Below are 18477 nucleotides of genomic sequence, written 5' to 3'. Positions count from 1 at the left end.
TTTACTTAGTTATCATAGTGACCAATTATATAGATTATAGGTTACAATAAAATAAATGGCTTTAAAAAGCCTTGAATTTTCCAGACTCATCATACTTTCTAGAAAAGCGAACACGTAAACGCTTCACAACAATTCTCAAGAGAAAGTAAAACAATGAAAGTAAAACAATAGAAATAGTTAAAAGAACACCAATAATATCTAATACACAATGTTTAAAATAACTAAGTCCAACGGCCGGTGACCGTAGATGTTTGGCACCTCCGTTTCGCAAAACATATTCTGTCCACCTCACAGCGGTATCAGGACCTGACAAGAGAGCATCATTGACCATTCTCTTCAAGCTCGACATCGAATTCTTATACCTGTAGAATGAGAAAACCCCAATAAAAACCTTAATAAAAATAACTTTACTATTAATCTTTCAACATATTGAAGGTAGTTTAACCTATCAGTTTTGTTCACTTACTTGTCGTCGGAAACTACTGACAAAATAACTTCTTTCAATTCGTCCTTTTCCAGATAATAGAGATCTAGAACTTCTCCAGCATTGTACCGGGTAATCTCTTGGATAAAAACCTTCCGAGATCTAACAATTGGCAGACCAATTATCGGTACTTCATAAAACACAGCTTCTTCAAGAGACCTCGCACCGCCGTTTGTGATAAACGCTTTAACATTTGGGTGGGCTGTAACAAAACTGAGATTGTAGATTACTTACTTATTAACATACTGTACCTAAGTAGTATAGTTAATTTAAAAACATTTTGAAAAATCACCTAATATTTCCTGCTGCGGAAACCAAGAATTGCTGATCACGTTGCTTGGCATGTCATTTATCATTGTAGTGTTACCAATTTTCCACAACACCAGGAAAGGTAGTGTTCTGAACACATCTGCCAAAGTTTGCAAGAGAGATGGCGATAGATGCTCGGGCTCTTGGAATGCTCCTAAGCTGAAGTAAACAACACCTTTCGGTGCAGAATCTAATACTGCCTTAAGATCCTACAAAAACCATATTCATTAATTTAATCAGTGTAACTAACAACCTAAGAACAAAAAACCAAGATTAGGTAGTATTATTTCAGGCAGGTACCTCCGGTAGCGCAAATCCTGGTTTAATATGCATACGATCTACATAAACGACAGCAGAAGGACTCGGTCTGTTCCCAATTAAAACTGGATTATTAGCTACGAACAGTAAATCAATATCATTTTCGACTTCTTGGAGACTTCTTTTCAAACCAAAAATCTTTTTCGCTGCTACTTCGCAAAGAGGAAGATAAGTATTATAATATTCTTGTCTGGTTTGAAAGTGACGGTTTAGTTCAACAATTTTCTGCCAGCTGCTCAGGTTTCTATAATTAAGGGAATTGACATCTGGATACAAAATGGGATGGACTGGTGATCCTTTAGATTCATATTGATGTATCTTGCCACTTGACGCTGTGATAGCAATATGGGGTGCTTGATATTTATCAGCAACCGCATATAAGAGCGGTACATCTGCTTCCGTGATGACCAGATCGAATTTAACATTTGGATTCACTAGCAACGCCGTCATTGGCTTAGATTTCAACTGTGCCACTGCTAATTTTATCGAAAACTCATTAATAGCTCTCATACGTGTGTAATAGTCATCGGTATTCGTCATCAATCCCTTAAATTCTTCCCAGTATGCTGACGATTCCTGTCCAACATTTAACTCTACAATGTTTTCCACATCTGGATATGCAAATTGGCCTGGGTATGGTGTCATCATAACAATCGAATGACCTTTCTGAGTCAGGAGGGATACATAATTCCTGAATACGAGATGATCCGAAAATGATAAGGACGAAAAAAGCGCTAATATTGATGCACTTTCCACTGCACAACAATGGTAAATTAAGAACACTGTGATAATCTGATGTAAGACCATTGTGAACCACTATCACGATAACGAATATGAAAAGAATGAATTTTGAAAATAAAATTGTAACATGGTGCTACCCATCTGTTCTCTCCACAACTGTGTAAATATTGTTTACGTAAACCGTACATTATTATGAGTAGGTATATTATGTTTTTCTGTATGTACCAATTTATATTTCTTTATTTTCAAGTAGATAGATAAACAATAATTAATGAAATATGAAATATTTATCTATCAGGTAAGGTCAGTAATAATAATTTAAAGTAGTCTGTAGTTTGTACGTACGCGTTGCTACACCTATTAGATTCTACGAGTCATGGCTGCAAAGTAACCCATGTAAAATATTATGTACTTGCATTTTAATTTTTGACGAGCCCAATGTCGTTACTCTAAATCAATGTTCAAACCTATGGTTCAAATCATGAGGGTAGGTCCTAAAAAATGTTATTTTGAGGAGTACTCACCTAATCTCTATTGTCTTATCTATGATTAACGTATAATTATAGGTCTAGATCATTTAGGTTTTCTTTATACCTAATCGAAGGGTTTTCTTGACTTGAGGAACAGAAAATCCATTAACCACTGCGTTTTTATTGTGATATGGTGATAATATATTATCTACACCCGATTGTCTTTCAAAGTTACCCGTTTTTCTTTGCCCGTTTCCCTTAGCAACCGTTGTAAAAACAATGTCAAAGCTTGGGCAAAATTGGATATATCACAAAATAGCAACTTACAACTCTTTTAACCAAAATTATAAATTGAACACATCATGAGCGATATCACCAATTACTCGGTGGTTGGTCAAATAGGAGAAGGGGCGCATGGACTCGTGTTCAAAGCTCGACATCTGACCACAGGGCGTGAAGTGGCTTTGAAGAAAATACTTATCAAGAACCTCGAGGACGGTATTCCCGTTAATGTTATGCGAGAGATCAAAGCACTTCAGCTCCTGCGTTGTAAATATGTTAGTAATTTTATAGTGTAGTAAGTAAACCTATATTCAAACTGTACAGCCACAGATTAAGTAAGTCGTTACCAACCTCATCATAGGCCGCCACGCTGGCTAAGGGCGGCTTGACACCTTTAAGAACATTATAGAAAACTCTCAGGCATGCAGATTTCCTCACGATGTTTTCTTCACCGTTAAACAATTCATATTTTAGTTGCATAAAACGAACTTAATTACGAAAAGTTAAGAGCCCGGGATCAAACCCCCGACCTCTCAAATAGAAGGCCGACGTGAGGTCTTAAACACTGGAGGCGGAAGCAATAGCTATGTATCCAACTTAATGAAACAGGTACCTACTAGATTAGATACTAAGTTGGTTTAAAGAGAAAAGGTCAAGAAGAGAATTTGTAACTACAGACTCCCTTAAGCACTTTGGTGTGACCTACTATCCTGATAAAGACAGTAAAATGTATTTGCTTATTTCAGGTGATAAAATTGTACGATATGTTTCCCCGAGGTATGAGCCTTGTGCTGGTCTTGGAGTACATGTGTTCTGGGCTATGGGAAATGTTGCATCACAATCAGCAACAGTTGACACTTCCTTGCATCAAATCCTACGCGCAAATGTTGCTGAAGGGGACGCGATATATGCACGCTCATTACGTCATGCATAGGGTAAAACCGCTTTTCTTATAAAAATCCTGTAGGTACAGTACTCAAAATCTGTGAAGTGGTAAAGGCTAAAATAAAGAGGGAATATAAACTTACACAGTTTCTTCTTATAACTTGATTTTACTTTGCGAAAGTACAAAATGATTGATGTAATTTTTCTCTCAGGATCTAAAACCGGCAAACTTACTAATCAATCACGAAGGAATACTAAAAATTGCAGACTTAGGTCTTGCACGTCTTTACTGGCCTGATGGCGGAAGACCCTACTCACATCAAGTGGCAACAAGGTAGACTGACTATACATAAATGTTCCATTTCACGATGACCGCTCAACCTTGGTTGTAGTAGTGAGTATACATGGAGTGTACCAACAAACTAACGCATTTGTGTTCCTAACTGTGCGTCCACACAGTGCTCTACTCGCGCAATTAATCGCGACGCGCCGCACTAGGTCGCTTGCCTTTGCAACGCGATGGACGTCGAAAGTGTGGCAGCGTGCGCGCTATTGCATACTTACGGACAAAATAGGGAGCGATTGGCTTGAACGAGCAACGTGCGAGTAACGCGGCCACACTACGTCTCTGCCTCCGTTCCTCGCTTCTTCCCATGCCACACGGGCAGTGTGTGGACGGGGGGTAACGTATACCAATCGCGGTCGAAACTGAGTGCCACACACTATAACAATGTGTCCGTGTCACTAGCATAGGAAACAAGCTCGTATGCACTCACACAAACAGACAAACGGTCTTCGTGAAATAAGACATCTGAATCCCATCCAAGTTTTTCGAAATCGTAACCCTATATATAATTTAATCGTATATTTTCCCAGATGGTATCGCGCTCCAGAGCTGTTATATGGAGCAAGATATTACAGTGAAAAAGTTGATATTTGGGCAGTTGGATGCATCATCGCAGAAATGATCACAAATCAACCTCTTTTCGCTGTACGTTTTCGTTATTCTTGGAATTTATTCGTTTGAACCATTTTTATGAAGAAATTTCAAACTAAGTATATTGACAATAATTTTTAAACTACAATATAAGAATATTATTGTAAATTGAACAATTGAAAAGAGCAACCGCCGAGTTTCTTGCTGGTTCTTCTCGGTAGGAACGGCATTCCGAACCAGCGGTAAATTATTTGACGATTCAAAAGCACTTGTAAAAGTTTATTTGAATAAAAATCTATTCTATTCACAACATGGCGGAAACTTTTCCATTTGTTAGTTCTGACGCATTTTACCTAGTATGAAGTACCTCCGAGTTTCCGACATGGATGGTAAACTTATTTCATTTTATTATAATTAGATACTATCCTACAGGGTGAATCCGATATAGAGCAATTAGCAATAGTACTCCAACGTTTGGGAACACCAACAGAAGAATCTTGGCCACGACATTCGGAGCTTCCAGACTATCACAAAATAACTTTTCCTGAATCATCACCCATGCCATGGACTGAACTTCTACCTGGAGTAGACCCTGATGCTATAGATTTGATAAAATCATTCATTCTTTATGATGAACAAAGGAGGATATCGGCTAAAGAGGTAATACTAAATTTATTTTGAATAGTATTTGTAAATATAAGATCATTTTGTTTTCATCAGTCACAGGTGACTAGAGTAAGTTCTAACATTGTCAAAGGCAGAATACTGTATGTACGTTAACCTAGAAGCTAAGGGCCGGGGCACATATGGCGGAGCGCAGCGCAGAGCGATTTTCACAGTCAAAATATTATCGACATTATCCTCATTGAAATAATATCTAAAATCGATTGTGCATCCGTGCGGATACTCGGGCATCCGCGCACAGTCGCGCGCGTGCTCGCGCATTATCTGGTGCAAATTCACGCGATTAGAAAACTTCGCGGGCACGCTCTGCGCTGCGCTCCACCATATGTGCGCCGGCACGGCCCTAAGACTATTTATTTTTCGATATCAAGTTAGCCCTTGACTGCGATGGCACCTGAAATACTGCTGTGACGATGCAGTTTAAAAAGTTAATAATAAATCTCGATTAAGTAGGTATTTAGGATGATGATGATAATGATGGAGTACTGTTATTCTTTCGTGGAACTTAGGGCTGTAGCAGTTGTTTTCCGTGTCGCCCTATCTTTGGCAGCAGTATTTTTAGTGAATTTAAAATTTCTTATGCTTTTTAATTTTTATAGGCACTACGACATGCATGGTTTCAGACAAGACCATTACCAGCTACATTAGAAGAAATGCCGAGGCCGAAAGTATCAAAAGTGAAATAAAAACATATCTTACTGTAAAAAATAACACATGCATAGTGTCAATCCATATTTTATTCCCTTGCAATCACTTAAAAGTTGTCAAAGGTGGATTTGATTACAGTGGGCAACATAACAGTTGTATTATATATGTAGTGCGTAAAAAATGACATCTCACGCGCCATTTTAACTTCATGTGTCAAATATCAAGTCAAAAGTACGATTTTTGTCCTTATTTTAAAGGTAAACCGTACTTTTGACATGACAGTTGACCCATAGAAATAAAATGGCGCGTGAGAAGTCACTTTCTACGGACTATACTTACTTTTACATTTATGTACAGTTTGAGCCAAAATTTAATAAGTATAATATAATTTTACTTATATAAGAAAACATGTCGTACGGATCTTTGATCCAACCAAAGATTGAATAAAACTTAAATTGGCTACAGTAAAAAAAATATGATGATCATTGCAATTCTGTTTTGATCAAATGTTTACATTGCATGCAGGGGACAACAGAGACAAAAGAAACAAATTAGCTCGAAAGTAAAGGAAATAAAAACTAAACTAAAATGACAAGTTCAAAAGGCGCTGTGCTGTCACTACAGCCTCATCGTGGCCATCGATATTAAGAGGATATTCTACTTGTAAATTTTTCCAATTTTTCTTCATAGTCCAGTAGGCATTTGCCTACATTTTATCCTTGAAATATTGTTTCGGGTGATACCGTTTTTACAAAATTAGACAATTTTGATCCGATTAGATTCAATATACCTACCTTAATCTAGGCTCGTACTTAGTACTTTTATTTAGTTTTAGTTACATTAATAAAAAATCAAGAAAGATTTAAGGTTAAAAATATGCATATTTAAACGATAGTAATTTTTAAAATAAGCAATATTTCTTTAAAATTAAAACCGTACGAGCATAGTTCTTCATTATATCTACAATATTTCTAAAAATTGGGCATTTACGGGGAGAAAAATGTTGTCATTTTTGTATAAAAATTTACAACCAGACGATCCTCTTAATGGTATTGTAAATGTCGATAATTCTGGTACCTACCAGTTATTTACATTATCGTATCCGTTTATTGCCCATAGTCCGATCGGAAAGTTCGGTCGATTCAAGGGCAATTTTTTAAGCCACGAAATAATCCACTTTTTGTTTAAGGGCCGGCGCACATATGGCGGAGCGCAGCGTAGAACATTTTTCACAGTCAAAGTATTATCGACATCGTCCTCATTGAAATAATAGCTAAAATCAATTGTGCATCCGTGCGGATACTCGCGCATTCGCGCGCAGTGCCGCGCGTGCTCGCGCATTCTCTTGTACTTAGTAATTCGCGTAATGTGTCACGCGATTAGAAAACTTCGCGGGCATGCTCTGCGCTGCGCTCCGCCATATGTGCGCCGGCCCTAACTCATTGGTTGTGAAAAAAAAATTAAGTCATTAATAACGAATTGCAATGCGTTTAGAAAACAATTATTTTATTGACGAGATCTCGAATATCGCGTCACTTATTGACAGCCTGAAACTTGTTTATAATATGGGAAAATGTGGGTTAAATTTTACTAACACTAAACTAAGTTAATGGTTCAATACTTATAGAGTAAAATTAGCTAACAAGCACTATTTACATATTATTAATGAAGCTACATTTGTAGTTCAAAAATAATCAAAACCACGTATACAATAATCATATGTACTAACTACATAATACCAGTATTTTATACAAAGAATAATAACTTTTGACATTTATTACTTCATTCAAAGTTTTAAATGGATTGTTATTAATTTAAATTCATCTATATTTTATATAATTCTACAACCTATAACATTAAATACTTGCATTGTAAAGACGATCATACACGCAATTGCATTTAGTTGCTCCTCTAACTAACTCGACATATTATGTATTCGCTTAAAGCTGGGACACACCAAACGCGTATGCAGCACGTAAGCGTAGACGCAGCGCGTGCCATGACGTTGTAATGTATGGAAATGTATGAGATATGGCACACCGCTTGCGTGACGTGAACGTTCGCGTAGACGTAATGCGTGCTGTCATGTATATGGATTCACGCGCGCCACTACGCGCGTGGTCACGTGTAGGTACGTGCTTGGTGTGAATCGGCTCTTACAACTTATAAACTATTATGAATTATTTAATAATTCTAACGATATGCAGATACGTGCATAGCCGGTTTAAAATATGTACATGTATTTAAATCTGTCTATTATTACATTTCTATATTTTTGCCTTTTGTTGATTTATTTTTAGTAGAGATTGGTGCGTTTAGATTTTAAATTAAGTATATGCAACTCAACGCTCTAGGAGCATCTGCTTTAAAAAGCAATTTGTTTTGTTTATATCAGACCCTATATTATTTTCCATAGTGTTAAGTCTGATTTTTAAACAGCACAGTTTCACAAATATTGTATCTAGCTACAATAAGAATCCAATTACACATAATGTAAGTGCATAATAATTTATTTATTAATATTGTCTTTGTTAAGTTATACCTACTAACTAATGCACAGCACATGCAAGGATTTTCCTGTCAGATCAGTACCCCTAGTACAAGTTTTTAATTTTCGAATACGAATTTCAAGTTCTTCCATATACCGTGCATATACCTAATTACCCACTTATGGGCGTTTGTGCACTCATTCGTATTCGTTTTCGTAAAAATACTATTCAAAGTGGCCGCCATACGAAACGTGCATACGCGTGTGCACTCATTCGTATTTTTACGATTCGTATTTGACGGATATTTGACGCAAAAATACGGATATTTTTTTAGGAATGCGAATTGAACACGAAGGAGTGCACAAAAGTCCTAACTTACTTTCCTACAATCAGCATTCAGCACCCCTAGCAAATACTTTGTATAATGTGTTCAAACAAGGAACTTAATGCCCTTTTAAGTCTATCGAAACTCCCGTAAGCCATCATCCGTTTGAGTTTGGGGGTGAGATCTATAGAGCGCACTCTATCTTTACTAAGATTCAAAAACAGAGTTAAAACGAGACAGAGGTATATCTCTCACATAAATCTGTCTCGTTTTAACTCAATCTTAAGTCTGAGCAAAATCAAAGTGCTCTCTATAGATCTCAGCCTAGGAGATCGTAATAGGTCTTCTCGTAGTAACTTAGGTACAAGTTAATAAACCACAGAACGTACGCAATTTATTTACTACTTTACGTAATTATATACGATGTGTACTATTAATTGAGTGGGATAGACTCAATTAATAGTACACATATCGTGTATAATTTGCCACGGAATATGCCGCATGCAATTCTAAAATAGAACGATAGGGCAACCGCCACTCTCTATACAGTTAGTACCAAAATAAATGCGAGTTGTCGAGCGACGAAAATTGGCCTTAGATTTCTCTTATTTTTTTAGGGTTCAGTACCTCAAAAGGAAAAACGAAACCCTTATAAGATCACTTTGTTGTCTGTCTGTCCGTCAAGAAAACATGTGGGATACTTCCCGTTGACCTAGAATCATGAAATTTGGCAGGCAGGTAGGTCTAATAGCACAAGTAAAGGGAAAAATCCGAATGGTAACTTTTTTGTGGGGAAATTTGAAATGCAAAATTTAAATGCATTTTTATTGCATTTATTGAATTGATAAAAAGGCGATAATTAATTATTACCTGTTGAAGGCACGCGTGTCCTCGAACAGTGTGGAACTAGCGTTAAGTTGCCGTCTAGGTACCATTCATCATCAAAGAGTTTTGTTCGAGTAATATGCTCCGACAGTCAAGTCGGATGGCGAGGTCAAGCTCGCTGTCAAATGAAAGCATGCGACGCACCAATACGTCTATCACTCTGTTACAGTCCGACAAGGCTCTTTTGGCACTCGAGTGAGGGCGCAGTTGTCGCTTTATGCCGACGCAGCGAACTATCAACAAGTGCACTTCTCAAGATGGCGGCTTTAGTTCCGATTTAGGCCACGCGCCAAAAGAGTCTTATCGGACTGCACGTGCTGCGTTGCGAAAATGCTCAATGTGATATCTAGCACACTATTTACAACTCTATCTGAATGGGATAAGGGCGATTGCTATGTGAACGCTAAGAGTTTTGGTCGTGCAGTATTTAGAGCTCCGTGAGCTTCACCAGGGGGTAGTCAATGTAGGCGCACGTGTACTAGTTGCGTATCCAGCCGGCGCTATGGAGGTAGTGTCGGATGGCGAGGTCGAGCTCGCTGTCGTGCGAGGGCGCGCGCCGCAGCAATACGCCCTTCATTGTTACGTACTGCGTCGGAGGTAAGTTGAGCGCGTTGCACAGCTATAAAGAATAAATAAACATGACAACAACGATGATTACAACGTGGGGTTATTCAAGGGACGGACCAACAAGTTCCTAAAAGGCCGGCAACGCATCGGCGGTGCCTCTGGTGCTGGAAATGTTCCTGGGCGGCGGTAATCACTTAACTTCAGGTGACCCGCCTGGTCGTTTGCTCTGTATTTCATTATTTAAAAAAACATACTTTCTTAACTGCATTGCATCTCGTTAAATCGGGTATACCTATGTATCATTTGGATACATAGGTATACCCGATTTAATGGATTTCGGATACGGTGATCGGATTGGTATCCGATCACCGTATCCGAATCGCCAACGCGTGTCATCGCATGTTACGTGGAAAGGTGATGATACGCGGTCATCATACGCGCAAGGCGCTGCCGCGTCGTATTGCGTCGCGCAACGCAGCGCAAATGCTATGAACCTTTAATGTTATAAGTGTAGCAGCTAGCATCTCGTGAGTGTAGTTACCTGCATCTCGTTAGTGGTCAGCAGCTGCGTCGAGCAGGCGGCGCCGCTGCTGCTGCAGGAGCTCTTTCTGGAGCAGCCACATGCGGTACTTCCGTCCCGTGTGCACCTTGGGCTGGTGGAACTTGAGCCGCTTTCTGCGTCTCTGTACAACCAACGCTTACGGTGATTCCAAGAGAAATGTACAACAGACGGAAACTTATAAGTGCGGAGACCAGTCCAGAGAGAAGAAAGAAGATTCCAAGAGAAATAGAATGATTAACATGGGCAAAAATATGCGCTGCCAAGCCAATGTGGTGCGTTTTACTTTCAACAAGTTACGGACTGTTAAACAACTTATGATTTTAGGCTTATTTCGTGGTTCAATATTTCAATAATAATGTAAACAGTGGGTATGTGCCACAACTGATACGTCGATTTCAAATTATCTATCTATATAACACACAAAAATTGTTTCTACCTATGTACTAATAGACTTTGAAACCATCTAACTGATGTGATCCAAACCAGTATCATCAGAAAGGCAATAATATGAAGATGGTTTTAGACAACTTAATCAATGCATTAGGCACATTTTTAGCGTTACTACGCTACACACACAGCACACATACGGACAGCCGGTCCGTAGTTATCGATATTTCGACCCAGTTGCATGAGTCGTGGCCATGACGAGACTGCGTTGCTGGGAGATGTGAAATTGGAGCTGTCACTGGCAGTATCGGAGTATGCCCAAAACCGGCGCAACTTTTTACATTATATTCTGTCTATCAAGAAGTTTCACTTCATTAAAAACGAAATGTCATACCTTTTTTTTAGCTGCTGCGTGCTGGTCAGAGACTGGTCTTTTGTCTGGTGCGTGTCCAGGCACCCACTGCTGCCCTGGCGAATACAAGCGTTATACGGAATCAAACCCACCTACCGTGTACTGTTGTGCTTGCCTAACGGGTTATGTTAGTAAACACACTTTAACTATACCAGGCGTCACTATAATATATACAATTTTCCTTGATGAGTTCCCTGGATCAGATCGCTGTAGTGATAAGGTCGCTCTTTGTTTGTAAGTCTATCCTGTACTTTTATTCTTTGTCGTAGTATTAAGCAATAAAGATAGTTAAATTAATTAGATAGTACTTTTGACTAAAACCTTTCGTCATTCAGTAAGGTATTTTATTTTATACCGAATTATATTACCATCTTCCTAGTTTTACTTTTTAAAATAAATCGAAAACTGTTCAAACATCGAGTCAGTGTTTTTTTTTTTATAGAGAACTCGTCTATAGTTAAATAACTCAATCTATTTCAAGAAAATATTTTTAAAGCATACCTACTACTGATGTAGGTACTAAAAACATATGTTATCTAAATATTCGACATCATTCTAGATGCACCGATTTCATACTAAATCTAAACCCAAATTCGCAATAAAGATAATTGAATTGAATTAAATCAAAACATTTGCTTTAACCTTACGGAAAAATTGACTGTAAATTCCGTCATACCAGTAACACCTGTCTTAAAGTTAACATCAAGGACAATACCAGATCTTATCTATTAAGTTTCGGAAGAATCTGGGAGCCCACCGCATTAATATTTCAAGAAAACACCAACCATTATGCGATTGATGGAGTTACAACCCTCAGCAATGAAGACGACGCAGAGAAAACCCCATAAGTTCTCGAATTTTGGATAGTTTTAACGTATGTATTATTAAATGGACTAAACGCTGATTCAATTGCATGCTGCTACTTCACATTATGTAGGTATCCATGCATAACATACTTTAAAAATATCTACACTGGAAACCGCTTAAGCTCAAAGCATATGAACGATATGAAGCATGGAATATTGACATTTGAAACCATGCACAAGTCATGTAATGATGATGGCTCCAAAAAAAACCTAAGAGCAAAGAAAAAAATACGGAACATAACGAATTTAAATTAAAAAAACTTACGAACAGTAAAAAAAAATATAGAACTTAGAAATACAATATTCAAAATTATAAGATAAATTTCTAAAACGTCGAAACAGTTTATGAAAATGAAAAATGTACGTAATTATTGACGACGCCAACGCCACGATAGATATCGTTTTACTTATTTAAGACTACTATCTTATGCCCGCGACTTCGTCTATGTGGACTACACAAAATTTCAAATCCCTATTTTACCCACTTAGGGGTTGAATTTCCAAAAGGCCTGAATGCCAGATTTCAGCCCGCTCCATCCAGTAGTTTGAATTGTGCGTTGACAGATCAGTCAATCATCTTTCCCTTTTATATATTTAGATTCAGCCACAAATCAAACTCTGAATCTTAGTAAACTTGGATCTAGATTCTTAGTTCTGTTCGCAGCAGTACCCATTGATCAATTACTGTAATAAAAATTGCAGCAAAAAGCTCCCTAATTAATTCGCCTATTCTTACTTTTTCTATAACCATGCCACGCGAATATGAACATTAAGGTGCTAAACAACTTACGGCTTTTGACTGTACATCAGTGAACGCAAACAGGCTGATTGATTGATAAGTTTATAACAATAGAATGATATCGCATAAGTGTGTTAGTTTTTGTCCTGAATTTATATAGAATTTTTAAAAACCCATATCTTTGCGGAAGAAATGCGGGGGGCATAATCTAGTAATATAGAGAAAAAATATTTAAGTGTGTCCTAACCCTTAAGTTTGTTTACACCTATTGTTACATGTTATTTGGCAAAGTCAAGGATTATGACAATGATGGTGAGTAGTTATATCGGGCGATGGCGTCGTATGCAATGCAACAAGCGGAGTACCATCGCGCGTCTCACGTCGAGGTGGTGCGGATGCTTGCGGTGCGCCGCGTGCTGCTCGTAGTGCGCGCACTCCTCCAGCCGCGTCACGCCCGCCAGCCGGTAGCGGTGCAGCTCCGCCAGCCGCACGCGCAGCTCGCGCTCGCGCCACAGCCCCGCCACCACGCCCGCCTGCTCGCTCCGCCCGTAGAACTGCGCCGTCCAGCGGAGGCGCTCCAGGAATTCTCTACGAAACCACACAATACTAGCTAATACTACGTAAACAAGAGATACTCACTCTCCCATGCCAATGCGTAACAGCACACATTACGTCTACGTCTACGCGGTGTGCCATGTTTCATACAGTTCCATACATTACAACGCAGTGGTAGTTTTTGGCTATGGATAGTGGAGTAATTAATACCGTTATCACATTATCTATGCATCAGGGACACCCTCTACATCTCGAAGTATGTTCTGAGATAGGATATCTTCTGGCTATACATGGTCTTGACATTTAGTACTCGACCTCGACCACCACTTCTCTATGGAATATACAGCTTCATTACAGAGGTTAGTGATCCTCTAATTACTATTAATGCCCGAAGATTATTGTAATGTCAATAATTATTATTATAACAAAATAATTCATATACTTACATATAAATCTTTATTAAGTATAATTTTGAAAATGTTATATCATAATTACTAAAGACATCGTCATCTTCATTGGTTACATTATAATCGTAGTCAAGGTTACTTTAAATAATACACGCTATAAATTATAAACCTTTAAAAAACATTAATTAAACCTAAGATTTAATCTGTAGAAAATCCTTTACCAAGCAAAATGTGCAAAAAACGAAAGATTGACTGACAAACTAATCCGTGAAGGACAAATAGATGACATGCAAACATGCAAACAATTTATGTCAGTTATTCGTTCGCGCTTAGATTGAGGACTAAAATCGTGCTTTAGACATTTAACACTGGCAAATATGGCTACTGCATTGTCAAAATCTATGCACTATAATATAAAGCTGTGATTGAAGTAAGCAAGAGGCGCATGGTCAAAGCCATGTGAATTCATTAAAAGGTGCTGAACCAATTTTGAAAATGGGTTTTTAATATTCATCATGATCAACCCATTTCCGCCCCACTACTGAGTACGGGTCTCCTCTCAGAATGAGAAGGGTTTAGGTCATAGTCTGCCACGCTGGCCCAATGCGGGTTGGCAGACTTCACACACCTTTGAGAACATGGAGAACTCTCAGGCGTGCAGGTTTCCTCACGATGTTTTCCTTCACCGTTAAAGCAAGTGATATTTAATTGCTTAAAACGCACATAACTGAAAAATTAGTGGTGCGTGCCCGGGATCGAACCCCCGACCTCCGATTAGTAGGCGGACGTTCTTACCACTAGGCTATCACAGCTTTTATTATTTTAATATTATTTCCTTTAGATAAAGATAAAGATTAATCCATCGTAATATGCTGAAGATTAGCAAAAACTTACTTTTTCTCTTTGGCAAGTTTTCCAAGTGTCTTCTGTTTGTTTCTCTGGTTATTGAAGAACACTGAAACTAGTTGGTAATCTCGCACCAGCCTTTTTCTTCTCGTCCTTTCCCGCAACCGCCGCGTGTAAATGTCCACTTGACTTAACTTTAAGGCTGAAAAACATTTACAGTGGATTTCATTTATTACGACCTTGGTTGTAGCGACCATTTACCTGTGGATTTCATTTATTACGACCTTGGTTGTAGCGACCATTTACCTGTGGATTTCATTTATTACGACCTTGGTTGTAGCGACCATTTACCTGTGGATTTCATTTATTACGACTTTGGTTGTAGCGACCATTTACCTGTGGATTTCATTTATTACGACCTTGGTTGTAGCGACCATTTACCTGTGGATTTCATTTATTACGACCTTGGTTGTAGCGACCATTTACCTATAGCGACGTTAAATCTAAGTCCCTTGAACTTAAAGCATACTTAAGTACCAAATTCATGTGGCTATAGCGACTTTGGATGTAACGCCAAGTTCGGGTGTAGCAACTGTTTTTGATGAATCATTTGTAACAAATTCCTAGAAATCCCGTGGAGATATTGCGACCGGAGTAGGCCGCCAAAGCCACAAAGATTTCTTTCTTTCACATGCAATTCTGTAGTTAGATTTATTTATTTATTCCGATTTTGATTATTTAAATTACTAGCTTATGCCCGCAACTTCGCCCGCGTGGTCTATACTTTATATAGCTATTCGCATGCCAAATTTCAGCCCGATCCATCCAGTAGTTTGAGCTGTGCGTTAATAGATTAGTCAGTCAGTCGGTCAGTCAGCTATTCTTTTTATATTTATAGATATAGTCTCTTAACTAACTCACCAACATCTAATTCATCATCCTCAGAGTTGATTGATAAGGTGGATATTAATTGTTCCGCTTCATGATCATGTTCCTGAAATAAAATTGTTCTATGTATACTGGAAGTACTATAAAGTGCCATACATTTTGAGAACTGACTCGCCATTTCTATAGAGCACAAAGTGTCAACTCTCATGTCAAAAGTTTAATTTCAGTCCATATTCTAAGGGTAAACTGTAGTTTTAACATGACAGTTCACACATGGAGCAAAAATGGCGAGTGAGTTCTCAAAATTTATGCATTATATTAATAATTCCTCCTAACCGAATTTTGCCCACGTCATCTGATCTCAGCAGAGATTGTCCGTCGTCAAAATTCGAGGAACACGTTGGTCTGCTTCCTTGTTTCAGTTACTCATGCTATATCAAGAGGCTACTACTACGGAAACATGAAAGCTTTTACTGCGAGAATGGGAAGTTTTCAAGAGAAGTAAAGCTGTTTACCCTTTCAAAATCATCCCTATTTGACATATATCCTAGTTGTGCGGCTTCATCTGATGCTACAGCTAGTGGCTGTAATCTGGATATGGCACTAGGACTAAGAGGCCCCTCATCTCTGTCCGCACAATGTAACAATGGGCGACTAGTGCTCTCCACATTGCCCCATGTTGCACGTCCTATGCTTCCTTCCAAATATCTTGTTATGTATTCATCTTTTGCCTCTGAAATTAAGATATAAGGCTGATCAGTATATTGTGGCTGGTTCTATTATATACAATCACTAAACTTAACTGAAATGACAGCTCTAAATACATTACTATCTCTTTCATAATGCAAAAAAAAATAGCATTCGATTTAAGCCTGTCTACTTCATTTGGAGATTTTGTACAACAGATTTACTCACATTATTGTGTTACAATAAAAAACTGGTTCATCATCATCAGCACTCCTCTCAGAGTGAGAAGAGTTTTGGCCAATTCTACCAAGCTAGTCAAGTGCGGACTGGCAGACTTCACACACCTTTGAGAACATTATGGAGAACTCTCAGGCATGCAAGTTGCCTCACAATGTTTTCCTTCACCGTTTTAAACAAGTGATGTTTAATTACTTAAAACGCCAGAAAGTTAGAGGTACATGCCCTGGATCGAACCCCCAACCTCCAATGAGGAGGCGGACAATGGACATCCTAACCACTATGCTATCACAGCTATTATAAAAACTGGTTACAACAACAATAATTATAATCTGTGCTATTAATGCAAAGGTATATCTCTAATCATTACCTTCCATTTAAAATAAACTACAATACTATGATGGCAATGAAACAGCTTACATAGTGGAAATTTTTATCATTGGGCAGGATAATTTGTCAATTAGCAGAGTAGGTAAAGCATTCCCATAGGAATTAAGTCTGGATTACATAATAATAATTAATAAGCTTGCTTGAAAAATCATGAGCCAGATATTAAGTTCAAATTACTAATTATTGTAAAAGATTACCATCAGGTGAGCGTGTTTCTATATGTTTTGATATATCTTCCCAATTTCCAAAACCAAATTGTTCTATTGCATCTAATAGTCTAACTTCCTCATTTGCAGACCAACTACTTCGACCCAAAAATATACCAAATGCTCCTGAGTCCTAAAAAATTAAATACACAATTCAAGAACTTTATTTTCAAACAAGTAGTACCTATAGTAAGTTTCATAGCTTGAATAATTTTTACCATAAACTGATAGGAGTGGTCATTTTTGTGCTGCCCAATCTCAGCGCCCAGAGAAAAACACTGAAAGAGAATTGTACAATTTTGACTTCTGCATTTTAAAATTTGCGCCAAAACAGTAAACAAAAATGGCAACGATGCTACTTCACCTGCAAACAAATATCAAAATCTTTACATTCCGCACATCTCACTCGCACACCACTGATTTCTTCCTGACAATAAGTACAATTGTATTTAGCATACAAATCCGAAAACGACATTTTTGCAGGCACACCATTTAAAATCGTACGTTATCAAACGTAGCAATTTTATAAAATTACACGCCAACCATTTTTTTCTACCATAGACAATTTTTTTTAACTGGCTTTTCTTTTGGCTCTGGACTCTAACCATACCAAAGACAAAACACACCAATTGCCACAGAGCAGAAAAATACAGTTTTTTAATCTATGCCATTTTTTTTTTAATTATTTATTTACGGCCTTGGATGCAAGTTCACTTATATATTTTCCTAACCAATGAGGCAATGACCAGTGTGAGAGATACCTACTGGGGTCCGATCTCTCGCTCTAATTGGTTAGTCGAAGTGGGATAGCGATAAGTAGGTATTTGTTTTAAGGGGCATGCCCAAGGTTGATGCATGCCCAGGGCTGATGATAGCGCCGGATAATGGCGGAGTAACTACGTAGCACCAATGATGCAAGATATGGGTACAGCACATTACAAAATTATTGTAACCATGTATAAACATCACATTATCAATTCTATCTACCATTAAAATACCCATGAATAGATGGAACATAGAATTTCAATTTTTCTCACAAACTATTATACCGAGAGTATTAATCGGTCCATGTATACCGATTTTGATACAGTTTTTGCATTACATAAGACAAAAGACATCCTCAAAGTAGTATCTAAAAGGCCACCAAGGAGTTCCGCAGTACTATTTCTGCAGAAAGGCTAGCCGCTAGGCCAAGTATTTTCCTCAATACCGAAAGATTTATTATATTATTTAAGATTATTTAAGATAATTATTGTGGTATTTGGTACATT

The 18477-nt window shown here is 38.0% G+C and overlaps 2 protein-coding genes across 9 annotated transcripts; one reads left to right on the top strand and one right to left on the bottom strand.

The window, feature by feature from the left end:
• LOC123875324 (transcriptional adapter 2B) lies at positions 1-17757 on the bottom strand. 8 transcript variants are annotated; one of them, XM_045921080.1, is made up of 11 exons: positions 17571-17757; positions 17425-17484; positions 17198-17339; positions 16202-16419; positions 15720-15792; positions 14847-15000; positions 13356-13578; positions 11368-11441; positions 10566-10707; positions 9443-10076; positions 608-686 (listed from the first exon to the last, which is right to left on the bottom strand). In XM_045921080.1, exons 1-10 carry the CDS (start codon positions 17679-17681, stop codon positions 9936-9938), a joined length of 1338 nt encoding a protein of 445 aa, XP_045777036.1. In that variant the 5' UTR covers positions 17682-17757; the 3' UTR covers positions 608-686; positions 9443-9935. The 8 variants fall into 8 exon arrangements, with proteins under 8 accessions (XP_045777034.1, XP_045777036.1, XP_045777035.1 ...); XM_045921079.1 differs by lacking the exon at positions 608-686 and adding an exon at positions 974-1002; XM_045921082.1 differs by lacking the exon at positions 608-686 and adding an exon at positions 974-1002 and having other exon boundaries at positions 13371-13578.
• LOC123875327 (cyclin-dependent kinase 20) lies at positions 2388-5924 on the top strand. Its single transcript, XM_045921088.1, has 6 exons — positions 2388-2879; positions 3351-3539; positions 3702-3823; positions 4366-4480; positions 4859-5086; positions 5710-5924. The coding sequence occupies exons 1-6, from the start codon at positions 2685-2687 to the stop codon at positions 5794-5796; spliced, it is 936 nt and encodes a 311-aa protein (XP_045777044.1). The 5' UTR covers positions 2388-2684; the 3' UTR covers positions 5797-5924.
• Positions 17758-18477: the final 720 nt, after the last annotated feature.

Source organism: Maniola jurtina, chromosome 19, assembly GCF_905333055.1.
Source record: "Maniola jurtina chromosome 19, ilManJurt1.1, whole genome shotgun sequence".
NCBI classification, from domain to species: domain Eukaryota; kingdom Metazoa; phylum Arthropoda; class Insecta; order Lepidoptera; family Nymphalidae; genus Maniola; species Maniola jurtina.
Note: the sequence above shows the minus strand (reverse complement) of the source record. Positions and strands in the feature narration are given on the sequence as shown.

Coding starts and splice junctions, on each gene's coding strand:
- LOC123875324 (XM_045921078.1), bottom strand. CDS start 1,918: ATGGTCTTACATCAGATTATCACAGTGTTCTTAATTTACCATTGTTGT. Junction 1,003..1,093: donor CAGGATTTGCGCTACCGGAG/GTACCTGCCTGA, acceptor TGGTTTTTGTAG/GATCTTAAGGCAGTATTAGA. Junction 363..466: donor TCAGTAGTTTCCGACGACAA/GTAAGTGAACAA, acceptor CTCATTCTACAG/GTATAAGAATTCGATGTCGA.
- LOC123875327 (XM_045921088.1), top strand. CDS start 2,685: ATGAGCGATATCACCAATTACTCGGTGGTTGGTCAAATAGGAGAAGGG. Junction 2,880..3,350: donor AGCTCCTGCGTTGTAAATAT/GTTAGTAATTTT, acceptor TGCTTATTTCAG/GTGATAAAATTGTACGATAT. Junction 5,087..5,709: donor GGAGGATATCGGCTAAAGAG/GTAATACTAAAT, acceptor TAATTTTTATAG/GCACTACGACATGCATGGTT.